General features: G+C 43.9%; 1 protein-coding gene across 3 annotated transcripts in view; it reads right to left on the bottom strand.

Annotated features, from left to right (window-relative positions):
• LOC111247248 (netrin-1-like) overlaps nucleotides 1–13,046 on the bottom strand; it is a 95,555-nt gene that overhangs the window by 11,874 nt on the left and 70,635 nt on the right. For all 3 annotated transcript variants that reach the window (XM_086983747.1, XM_086983746.1, XM_022797934.2), the window contains one exon: nucleotides 9,514–9,663. In XM_086983747.1, the coding sequence (XP_086839873.1) occupies nucleotides 9,514–9,663 (150 nt within the window). The remainder of the gene's footprint in view (nucleotides 1–9,513; nucleotides 9,664–13,046) is intronic.

Here is a 13,046-nt window from a genome sequence, read left to right as displayed (position 1 = left end):
TTTATAACGACCGAGTGGTTTTTCTTTCACATTAATTTTTCATCAAATATATCAGTAATTTGTGAGAAGTGCATTGGCAAATGCCCTAGGCATGAAGATGTACACATGGTTCGTAATATATATATTAGTATGCGCCATAGAAATATAATTCTCGTCGATGGTGGCAACAGCAATGCGAATAATAGTAATAATCACCATACTGCTCCATGCAGAAACAGCAACTCAGTTCACAGGAATAATCCTCTTCTTTTGCTTGCTATCGTTCCCGTTACGCCTTCCAGTTTGGTCCTCTTTCCTTTTCCTTTCCACTTAGCCACTCCTCTACGCTCGTTGTCTTTTTTCTCACACCTGTCTCATCTTACTGATGCGTCGCATCGCATGACGCTTCGGAAAGCAGTCCGGCCCGTTCCGTGCATCGCAGTGCCCGTCGCGTTTGCTCGCAAATCGTTTATTCCAGCACCGCTTCTAGCTCTGCCGCTACTGTTGCTGCTGCTGGTTCACTGTTCAGACGTTATTGCCCGCAGCAATCCGAGAGTTTCTCGTCTTTTTCACCATCATTTTGTCTCAGTGTCTGTTTTTCTCTCCCTGTTCCTCTCACATTTCCCTTAAATCCTCTTCCAAATTGGCCATACTCGGCTCCCCTTCTCAGTGCTTTAGCCCCCCAGGCATCTCCTCACCCGCTCCGAAGACCCCGGCGCTATTAGAACTAACAGCAATGTGCCTTTGCGGGACAGTCAGTTGATGCCGCCAGCCCGGTGTTAGGGTTGCCGAGGAACGCGCTGAGGTAGGGTCTAGTGCGGTGTGCGTCTTTCTGTGACGCTCGTATGTTCTCTTTTTCCTCTTTGCCCTAACACGATTATCAGTGGATAGATAGCAACAGCCGAGCAAGCAGCACACAGACAGAGTACAGAGAGTGGGTCGTATGTTGGGGAAAACGCACAGCTAACATGCAGAGCCCAGGGACGTGTAGTCTGAAGGCCTTTAGAGGAGGGCCGAGCAGTCTACCACCTCCCTATCCAATTCGAATGCATAGATCATCGCTATATGCATTGCAACATACTGCGCGTCAAACCGCTGCTTTTCCTAGCTCTGTCTTGGGTCTACTCAACTACATCGAAGAAGGCAGTGCTTCTTCGACATGAGCAGTCGTCCTCACACAGACGCAGGAGAAATAGCAGGATCCAACGCGTAAAGGAGCTGGCACAAGCTTCTCGCAGTAGAAGCTAGCGTCGGTTTTTCCTCGTTGGCCTCATCTTGTCCTGTTAGTCGACTTTCCGAGACTGGTTTCGGTGGGCTTCCCGTGCAACGATGTACACAAACAATCTCTACACACAATGGCTACGCTGTGTAAGAACGTAGCCAAAGCAATATACGCTCGAAAATAGAAGGCGACTAATTCCTTTGTAATAAAATTATTGCTTTTTTTTTCTATTTAGGTAATCAAATTCAAGGTGAAAGTTAAATGGTCCAACTTTGCAAAAGTAACTTTATTGCAAAAGTAACTAAAGGTCAGGTTAAACAGAACCTACAGATAATCCAGACGCAATGACTTAGAAGCGAGTTCATTCATTTAGCTTCTGTCAGCCACTACGATTACGAGTCTGGATTACTATTATATATCCAAAATTTTAAATGAGCTGTCCTACGTAAGTTTAAGCTTAAATACCACAAAATGCAAAGAAGTAGTGTTTTTATTCGTACATTTCTAACTGCTCGTAGTGGATTGTAATTCTTCAGACGTGTTTAATTAACGTTGTTGTTTATTGGGTCAAATTAAATAAGACACGCAAATTTTGCTATCTGAGAAACAGAATGCGAAACAAAGTCGCGTTATAAATTAAGCTAATGTGTACGGTATATATAATATTTAGATTAGCTTACAACTTTATTTATAAATTAATCAAATCACCAGCAGGCTACATTTGACTAGTATATACTTTTCGGTCCACCAAAACTGCCATTATCACCATTTTCACCAACCCTTCATAAAGTATCTGATAAACTGTAAGAAAGGGGGTTTCTGCCATATTGAGAAGGGGCGCTGCTAGTTTGCCCGTCGGCGGTCTCATCTAGTCGACTTTTTAAGGTCTCCGGAGGTTGTTAGCAGCGCGGGCTGCAGCAGATGGGTAGCAGTACTGGTATCCACCGCAGCAGCAGCTCCGCAGCCCTTAGAGCCTTCCGCAGGCAAGAATCACTTCCGCTGATAGTTCTGCAATGGATTCGACACTAGATAACTCTCTCCGACATCTCGGCCCTAGACCGCCTACACCCCCCCCCCCAAAACCCCCTTCGTCCCATGATGTTCAGCCATTGTTGCGATCTCTTCGTCCGCTTGCTCTATCTCGTTCTCTCTTTCCGCTCGTTTGGTGGATGGACCAAGATGGGATAAGCAGCTCCAGTGCTCTGGGCGTCGTACCGTCGTCTGTCGGTTCGTTTCGTTTACGGCCCGACTCTTTCCTGCAACTATTATCCTCACGAGCCGCCCAGTCGACGCGCCCCCCATTGGTTTGGCCAGTACCCACCGAACGCTATCGACTAGCTAGCCTTCCTCAACTGCCTGCCTTCGTCCTCTTCTACGTTATACTCTCGTGTCGAATGGTCGCATAGCGCCCACCACATTCGACGGCTGCAGTCAGTCGCAGCACATCGGGCCGGCATCGTCGCCAGCGCGTTCAGCACTTTTCAAAAGGAACACTATTTCTATAGAAAAAGATAGAAAGGACAGGCAATATGAGCACGCCTCTTGAAGAGCGCGAGCCAGGGGGCGCGAAAAAAAGGGAGATCAAGAACTTGCTCAGCGCGGAGGTTCCGGCACACTCAGTTAGACCAAATTTCGTCGAGGCTACATTTCCAAGAAACATGAATAGAAGGAGATCGAGATTTAAATTGAAGAAAACGTCGGCGGGACGGATTGGATCATGACTGTCTTCAGAACAGCGTAGGCTCCTTATTATACTGATAAGCCCCGTTCTATTATCTATTATTATAGTTTAGTTCGTTTACTGTGTTTCTATAGATTCGTTTTTTGTTTTTTCGTTATGTTGCTTAAAGGCTCATTTCTTGCCTTTGTCAAAGTTCATACTTATTAGTAAGGATTTCTTTTCTCAACTATCATTTCGCTTTCTCTATTAGCTCGTCTCTCAGCAACAGTATTAATTCCCCATGCTCGATCCGTGCCGTCCCACGCCATGCATACTGTCTTTCGATTGGTGATTGGTTCCTGGCTGTATCATCCTTGTATTGGCTATTTTCTCTTTAATTCCTTATTTTATTTGATACTATAGTACCAGAATATGATACCGCGAGCATTAGAAACGTAATCGTTACTTATATTTGGTCCCTTGATGCTACCATTTCGGTCAGCTTTTTCCCGTGTTCGAAGACGGTTAATGCAATTGTCATAGCGTCGTTATCGATAGATACCATCACGATAGCGTCGCATAGTAGTAGATATATTTCATTCGACGTTTGTATCTTAGGTTAATTGGTGCTTCGGGCATCGCCATCCAATAATTCGGTAGATCCTGCTTGTATATTCGCCTACTTCGGAAAAATGTGGACCTAATTGCGGGCCCGGACAAGATATCTGATACGGGGTTCGCTAGTGCAAAAATGTTCACCGGCTTATTTTTACCTACCACCGTTGGATGGATGAGGCTCTCGACAACAAGCGTATTCTCAAGCACGGTACGTGCTGTAACATACATTCATATAAAAATACATACTGTCAAGGGTCAGCTGATAGGATTTGTCACTCATATAATATTTTATATTGCATCTCTCCTTATTTCTTAGTGCTTACTTCTCAAGCAGCTGCAAGCGTTGCTATCACTTCTAGCATTCTCGCCCTTAACGGTCCGAATGTCTACTCTGTATAGATATATATGGATGCAAGTAGAGCCTATGTACATAAGTGAATCCACCCGACCACAGGCCGCCGCCATTCGTCTTTCTGCCGCCTCAATCGATCTCGCTTACCAGAATATCGTCAATAACCGCTTGCAGCACGATCACACTGACCCCTACACAATGGAGGAATAAGCATATACTTTGGCTTCGCCGATCCAATGACGGCTCACCTAGATATGATACGTTAAAGATGGCGCTAGTGACGGTGGCGGCCGTGGTGTATGAATGATAGAGGGGCCAGCTCAGGCCCAGAGGTACTTGCTTGGGGTGATAATAATCGAATATTCCCTCTACCAAGCTTAAGTTTCCAGTGCTCACCATGTCTTTACGCTTCTGCCGTGTAGCGGGTGTGGTTATGTGACTTCCGTGCAAGCGAATACAGTGAATCAAGGCAGATTAATCAAGGCGAGCTTCCGTCTCGCACGACGAACAGTAAATTTAAAGGAGGGGAAATGATCTTCGTCGCTGTGTAATAGTGGTAGTCAGAGGCAAGTATCGGCCATCGTCTTGTCGACTCGCTTTCGTTGTGGTTTTTAGTGGGATGGTCCTCGAATTGACCGACATCAGGACCACAAACCGCAGACCCGGCGTACTATGTTTCGCTTTGCATCGCTGCCAATCATCCTCTACCTCGTGTATGAGAAAGCCCGAACGATGACCAAGAGGAGGCAGAGTCGGACGTCGATGGGGAACCATGGAGCCATGTCGGCGTTACCGTGAAAAATGACTTTATTAAGGATAGATGACTGCGGATTTGTGGCAGAAATCGCTCACTCTTACCCGCAGAAGCGCACCACTTATGGTTGAGTCTCTTGCGTCACATGCTCGTGCTACTGCACAATCTGGCTGTGAAGGCTCAGGAGAACACTGGATTGCCGCACTATCATATCTTTTACTTCCGTTACCGCTATTATCGTTGTAATAAGCATAATAATAAAGGACCATAAAGTATATGGTCCTTTATTACTGTGCTTATAAGTGGTAAGTTGTACACGTGGAAGCATTTCGCGTTTTGGCTTAGAGCATGCACCATACACAGAACATGAAGCTGAACTCGTTCTCGAAAAAAATCTTAGCTTTTGTTATAAATTATCAATTTCTAATGGTGCTAAAAAGACTGATTTATTTCGTGGGTTGTTGGATGCATCATAAAAATAATTTTATACACGTTTCCCTAGCAAAGTAAAATAAGCGAACTATCGAGCTTCGCAAGTTTGTACTACGGCTATGAAAGAGTAGATACCTGTCCATCTTTCGTGAATAATAGGCACTTACGCAAGTTAGAATTTGCATTGTGGTAACTTCCGTTTGCTTGCAACGTCAACGTTCGAACGTAACTGTGGGCTATGGGCGTCTGCAAGGCAACCTTGTAATCCCTCAAGCCTTACGCTCACATCTCGGTCGAAACTGTTAGGCTGCTACTGGCTTCAGACTGTACTGCCGTGATCTGATGGACAGGTCGAACATCAAAATTGAAAGCAAAGAAATCTGAAACGCGATTTTCTAGTTGAAAACCGGCGCCTTGTCGATTCTCAGCCGATTAGTCAAGAAGCCGAGGAACTTGCAATTTGTTCAAATTCATAATCTATAGAGATTTTCAATATAATCTGCGCTCGTAGCAATGGATATGATACTGTTCGTACCTAATGTATATAGATATTTAATTTATTAGTAATTTGTCCTGCTTTTCGCCATTTTCTACTATATTTGTTTTTCTTTTCGAGCCGTTGGTTTGTTGTTTACTCCGCGACTTCAGACTGAAAGCCATCTTGAAGTTCGTCCGACAAACTCAGCTTGCTTTAACGTCTATGACCATTGAGATGGGAGGTCCTTCGAATAAAGACTTGTTTTTTTTAAGTACTAAAATGTTTTTAGCTATTATTCTAAAAGCATTTACTAGTTGGTTTTCAAAATAAGATCAAAGCATTGGTCTCATTAAAAGGGACATTTTAATGCGCCGGCAATTGTTCTTTCCTGAGCCCGCTACACGTGCCAAAGCTGAATGCACAGCGGTACACTGCTTCCATCGGTAGCCAAGTACATCTGGCTCTAAAAATACGCACCTCATATAATATGCGGCCAGTCATATCCAGAAGTATGGAGCGTTCGACCAGGTGTGCATTAGGGTATTACAAGTTCCTGCATCTCCTATCTTATACGATGTTTTTCTCCGTTCAATTCTACTTCGATGTCATTTTCCTGAGTATAATTTGTAGAAAAATCATCCGTGTGCTCAGTGAAGATTACGCTAACAAACATGAAATCTTATCAGTAGCAAATACGCCAGACAGATAGAATGTGTTTATTTTAGTTCACAGGAGTTTACTGTGGGTGAGATACCTGCGTAGATACCACTAGTTAGTAATCGTCAACCTGTTTTTGCTTAACCTTGTTTCATGTTTCGTTCCCAGCCGTAACCCTCACGCACTCCCAAACAGGAATTCCACGTTTCAGTGTGCTCCCTAAAGCATAATCGATTAGAAGTTCCAGTTGATAAGAGGCATGGGCACGCTTTTGGCGGGGAGGATTACTCCCAAGAAAATTTGTTCTAACTATCCCATCGAGTCTAATACAGCACCAGTACGTAGCGTTGGTCGGATAAAATACACACACAGAGCCAAACGGGTGGCAATGAAGCATAAATACTACGATGGCAAGTTTCAACGGCGTGGAGCAACTGTGGTTCACTCAGCCACAACACAGCCAGTCTCCTACAAACGCCGTAACATGCCTGAACTAAGATTCCCAGGCACCTTCTTCTACGGTACATATTACGGCGGCAAGGATCGCCACATTTGTTTAGTCTCTGTTCTCCCACATCTTACCTACCTTCTCTGCTACGCATGTCTTATTGATGGGGGTGCCGATTCCGGTGAGTTTACTTCAGCTCACTTTTGCTAGTTCCTCTACCTCTGCGCGGAGGTAACTGGCTAACCCTTCGATTCAACTAGGTTGCCAGCAGAGACCACCGGCGTGATGTCATAATGAGAAGCAAATGTATTTCCACTACATTTCGTCAGACACCATGCTCACAGGCTAAAGACATCAACAAAGGGAATACCCATGCTACGAAACGGTTCTGCAGTACAGCTTTAGTATCACTACTACTAGAAAGTCTACCCCAGCCCCTGCATAGCGGCCCCTGCTTGATGAATCAATCGAGAGATACGGCGTCTCCTACTGTCGCCGCTACGCGGTCTATGGTTCGTATCAGCGGCAGGAAACTGGCAAGTGAACCCAAAAAAACTTTTTCGCGCAAAGTCAAGCTTGTAGTGCGGAATTTGACAAATCTCTTCGAGGAATTCTCCGAACAACGACGACAGCGTCGGCGGCAAAGCACTGGTCTTGAGGGACAACATGGCCGTACGGGTCGGTGGCTGAATGTCTGTCCGGCCGTCGACGTGGGTAAGAGCGCTCGATCGAGACGAAGTGAATGGGCGATTTATGGTTTTTAGGAAATAGCGCACTAGAACGGGACATAAAATACGTGTGCTCTATGCAGGAGTGGGTGTGGGAAATTTCTAAATACATACATGTACATCTTGGAGAGTAAAATGTACATGGGCCCACGTCAAATGATAGATTGGCAAATAAAAAAGGAAAATAAAAGTATTGCTTTTCATTTTTTGGGGGAGTCCGTGTTTGCTCTATTGAAGTTGTACTTCACAAGCAGTTTAAAGCATGGCATTTACCTAGTTTATAGGGTTAGATAAATTCATAATACTTACACATAGTTGTGGAACCTATAAAAAAGTATAGCTGTGGTGTATAGCGGAGAATTAGCGCCAATTGTTCCGGTACACCTTGAAAAAGTCAGTCCAAAAGCTGGACTCCGGTACCAAGTTCTGTTTCTATATAGGTTTTTAAAGTTGTATACCTTGATTTTTCGTTATAGAACCGGATAACCCAGTCACTGTATACGGGAGAGGTAATACAACACAACTCTGTTCATTTCGAATTGCAGAGGCCCGTTGTCTCCGCTGTTAGGACACCTAGATGAATTGTGTGCTCCTTTTTTCTAATAAATTACAAAGACTTCGTTGTCCTCGTATATTTTGCTTGAGTTTGCTATGCGCAAGAATCAGTAAACCCATGTAATATTAAATGAATGCCATGGTGCCCAAGAGGTAACAAAATACTGGCAAACGTAAAGTACTTGAGGCATAGAGCGGCGAAGTCTGGCAGCTGTGTTACGCCTGTCAATAGAGCAGAGTGGCGCTGTTGGGTATTCGAGTCAGCTAATATAAAAACATTGCCTCGCGGTAGTTGCCACGGATCGCTATCCGTCACTAAGTATCGACTCGAACGAGTGTTATTAACTGCGCAAACAAATGTAGCAAGGACTTGATATATGCTCCGTAGCTTCGGTCAGACAAAGTGAGACAGAGACGACCAACTGGCTGATAGCCCCGTGCGCGTCTTACTTACCGGAGCTAAAACGCATAGAGGAGGAGAATAACCCGGAAGTGCCCACGTCTAAGACCTTCTTCGCAGCCCAGTAGACCCACCAATTAAACCCAGCCTCACATCGTTGAGAGAGCTGAAGTTCATAGGGACGAGTTTCGACTCAAAGATTTGCATTGAGACGTTGCCGCTTGTCGAAAAAAAGTTCCACATGGGAAGCGAAAGATTCAAGTGAGCTCCGGTAGAAAAAGCTTGTCGCCGAAATGCCGGTGATGACGCAATGGGTAACGTGTTTGCTTGATGAATATGAGAAACATGTAGTGGTTTGGGTTCGAATCCGGCCGTGGAGACGCTTCGTTTCGTGCCGGAGGTGAGCCGTCCGATGGAGTGCCTGATCGGTGCCGCGCATAAAATTCGAAATATTTTAGCTTGCCGACGATTCCGACCCGGATAGACCGCAGTTAAGCAGTACTGTGAGGTAGCGATTAGAGCTAAACCTTTGAATGAGCGAATCATTCTCTTCGTTTCTTAAGGTTACAGCCGTTTATGATAAATGATGCGGTATATTGGTGCTATAACTTTGCTTGAGTTCAATCAATATATTTTCATTCTAAGCTGGGTAAAGACACTCGAAGGTTTTGTGATCCTATGGCCTTATCCTATGTTTATGAAGATTATGATACAAGACCAATAACCTCAATTAGAAGCTTTAGGAATTGTCTAAGCTTTTCACGCAATTTTTTCAATATATAATAAAATAGTATTTGCCAGTAGAATTTCACTCAGTTAGCTATATGCTACTGAGAAACTAAGCTGTAGGTCCACCAAAAAAATTATTTTTTCATTAATGTAGAGAGCTTCTCGTTCTTTCGTTTCGCCACATCCCAGTTACTGACAGGAGAACCTAGTAAACTAATAGTACGTTTAACTACTCATATATTCAGAACACGAACGAGGCATAATAATGAGCCTAAGCAGAATGATATCTTAGATTAGCTCGAGATTGGTTGTAGACATCGTCGTAAAAACACAGATATGCTAGCTTTTAACTAACCAAAACTGCCACCGAAAGACTGGTTATTAACATGTAAGCCTAAGGATCCTGATTAAATAAACTGGAGGCTTTCCTTCTGTTTAACAGGCGACCGTATCTAGTCTACTGTAAGCATTTGTGGTATTTACGAATTGTTTTGTACTCACTGACACATGGAGCGATTGGTGAGCGGCTTTGCTGATAACCCTTGGCACATCGATTGCAGGTAAGCCCAGTAACGCCGTCTTTACAAGGACACTGACCTGTCGTCATATTGCACGTCCGGCCTAAGGCCCCCACTGGATGGCAATCGCACGCTGAAATGAAAAAGATTCGACACTTTGGTTAGGGATGACTGCACATCATTGGATGATTCTTTAAAATCAGATTGAAGAAGTCAAGTTTAAAGAAGGGTGTTCCCATAAATTTCGTTATATTTAAGCATGTTAACGACCATATTTCGATTAACTATAGACTAATGAAGTTGAGCATCAAGACGTATACAAGTCTGTGTAAAGATTTCATGTCTTTATCTCATGTTAGGTTAAAAGTTAAGAAATAGGTTAAAGCTTCAATGATCATACATCATGGCGCACTGTAACATTGCTAAAGCAAAAAGGGAATTAAGTCATCTTTTTACTGCCATCTGTCTAACTTCAAATAAACAAGGTATATTACTATGTAGATAGAATGTACATGTTTTGTAGAATGTACAGTGATTCTTAAAGGACTGTCCTTCTAGGAGCAATCGTATCAGTCTCCATAAACTGTTTTGGAACAGCTGATTGCGTGATCCTGTTCTACAAAATATTACTCGAAAGTTATCGCTAAAACAGATTTTAAGTCGGCTTTATGTCGTACTAACAAGCTTACAAAAGTTTTCGACATCGTAGATGAATAGAATTCTCGAAGAGCAGCGTTGCCTTCGTTAAGTTAGCTCCTTATAGCGAAAAAGACGGCAGGCAAGTTAACCCGATTTGTGTTTTTTTTTTTTTTTAATAATTAGTAGCCCTTACTGCATTAGAACGAAAAGTGTGTTTTCACATTTGCTTTCTTGAGTGCCGACTATTTCCTGATATGCACGATCTTCTTAGTAGTCGACCCTCTTACAGATGCAAGGTTAGAAATAGACCCTAAAGCCGGCCTGACGGTGAACATTTATTCGAATAAGAGAAATAATGCTTGAAAATCGTGTTACCTTTTACCTAAAAACTCACTTTAAATTGCTTTTAATTATCGTTGAAGCAAACAGCATACAAGTAATTCCAAGATATTGGACAAAAACAACAGATATCTATTATACAATAACATCTGTGAATGTATACATTGTACAGCGTCGTGTTCTGGCGTCCACGCGTTTTTTCTACGGTTCTTGCACTCAAATAAAAATTAGTGATCTGACTAATTAACACAAATTTAGACATTCATTATCACTTTTTACTATGCGACTCTCCAATGAAGGCGTAATTTAGTCCTCGCTCACTCTCATGAGCATTCGTACCAATTGACCTCGTCGGTCAGTCCCTGACAAATGATGACTGGACTGGAAGTCGGGTTGCGAGCTTCATACATTTCGCTTGAACACAAAGATGATGCGTCCTCGTCGATCGATGTTGCTGGTAGGTAATATAGAGCTGCGACTCGAGTTACGATGACTTTGTGCTAGATAGCTTGTTAGTGGTGAGGCCCTGAACTCCACGACACGTCAAATGAGCCGAGATTTAGGCCGATGGCCGGCCCAACGATGCGCACTCCGCGGCCGTCTTTTCCTAGCAAAATGTAACGGGCTAGTCACTACGACCGTTCACGTCTATGAGATACATATGGATCTTAAGCAGAGAGAAACATTAGAGGCTCCTTTTCCAGCCTTTCTCCCCCATCACCCCTCTCGCTTTAACGCTCCCCTTATAGGCACTACTATCCGCTCGTCTTAATATAACTTAAAAATTATATATATGATAAATCGTGATGCCGTACGAGTGACTTGAGAAATTGTGCGTTTACTGAGCAACGCGACGCTTAAATATAAGTGTAGTACGGAACGCAATCGAAAATAAAACCACGCATGCGGTGGATGGACTAACTATGTGTCACCCTCTCGTTTTATCCATGTAGAGTACTGCTACGTATAAGCCTCAAGAATGTTCTCCTACAGAGGCACTCATTAGCAATACCTTGCCATATACTCAGCGCGTATTAACTCGTACATATAGCTCATCCGCTCGGTACGATAGAACTCGTGGTTACAATAGCTACGTCCGTACGATTACGCTAACCCCCTGCCGGTTAGGCTTGGCCGGTAGGACGTACACGAACATATGTGGTCACATTCATGCACATATCTGAAGCGCAGCATCAAGCGACAAGCGGGTGCCAACGACATTCACTAAGTACCGTCGCAGGGCTGGAGACAGTCGTCAACATAGTTGGAGGCCGCCATCGGAGAGACTACTCAGTACTTCTAGAAGTCAGACAGCAGGAATCATCGTCACAGAAGGACAACCGGTTGTCATACCGCGTCGTTTGTCGTGACGTTGACATGGTTGCGGCGTCGTTGGAGCGGCTACTGTACTGATCCGGTTTGAGCCTTCCGCCGCCGCCCGGAAGCGGAAGTTTCAGCCAGCACGCCCACTAGCGCCCCGTCAGTCGGGCAAGTGAGTAGAAGATAAAGTGAGACGAGACTTCGAAGGGCAAGGACACGGCTACGAGTACAGAACAGAAAGAAATAACAGGACAAATAGTGAGAAGCGGGAGAAACGGATGCCAGTCAGATAGAGATAAAAGCCTTTCAGTAGCCTGCAACCACTGTAGGGACTCTCGACGCGATAGACGTGAAGAGCTAAACACAAGCCACTCTTCAAGGGACTCTTAAGTTATACACCCATATAATAAGCATTTTGTATGCGTATACACTCAAGCTTCATATTCGTACGCAAAGGAATGCAAGGTTCGAGTGTACTAGGTAGCGTTCATGGACGTATTCTTGTCTTATTAGGCAACTGTAAATACATACAGCGCGATTGATGGTGCATAGACCGATGATAGTATAAAAACCCAATCCAATAGTAATTTGCCTTGTAGTCGAGCGTAAGTTGACGTGTACTACATTCGGGCTTCAAAAAAGAAACCTCTGAAGGGAAAAATAAGCAAAGCGTCTTGGAAATGAGCGAAGCAATGGTTCCCACAGACTAGTAATAGAAAGGAGAAATAAGTGTTAGTCGCTTTATTATTATTTCGTTCGTTCAAGTTAGTAATATACGACTCCGCAACGTAATCAAAAATTGCAATGGAAAGGGAACTTCGCGAGAGTAACAAATAGCAGTAGTAACCACAGTCAACGGTGGCTAGCCAGATCCCGGCGAATGATGTTCGAGTAATTATGACAAGCCGTTAGCATTAAAACCAGGATTCCTTTTCGTTGTCACAGGTAGACACCAAGAAGCCGTAGAGTTAGGTAGACTGTAATTGGTGCAAGTGTTTGAGTGCGGTGTACAAGGCGGGTGTGTATATATATATATATCTGTATGTTTTCCGAGTGGCAGTACCGGTAGGTACGTGACTAGACTTTTACTGCTACTGCTGACCAAGAGTGGTTTATATGCAATGAATGAAATATGCCTGGAACAATTTCGCATATCCACTCTGGCATATGACGAACATAATATGCGATTCGAAAGTTGACTGGTCTACGTACACATGC

The sequence above is a fragment of the Varroa destructor genome, unplaced genomic scaffold (assembly GCF_002443255.2).
Source record: "Varroa destructor unplaced genomic scaffold, Vdes_3.0 BEIS01000003.1, whole genome shotgun sequence".
Classification (NCBI taxonomy): domain Eukaryota; kingdom Metazoa; phylum Arthropoda; class Arachnida; order Mesostigmata; family Varroidae; genus Varroa; species Varroa destructor.
The sequence above is the reverse complement of the archived record's forward strand: the minus strand, read 5'-3'. Positions and strand labels throughout refer to the sequence as shown.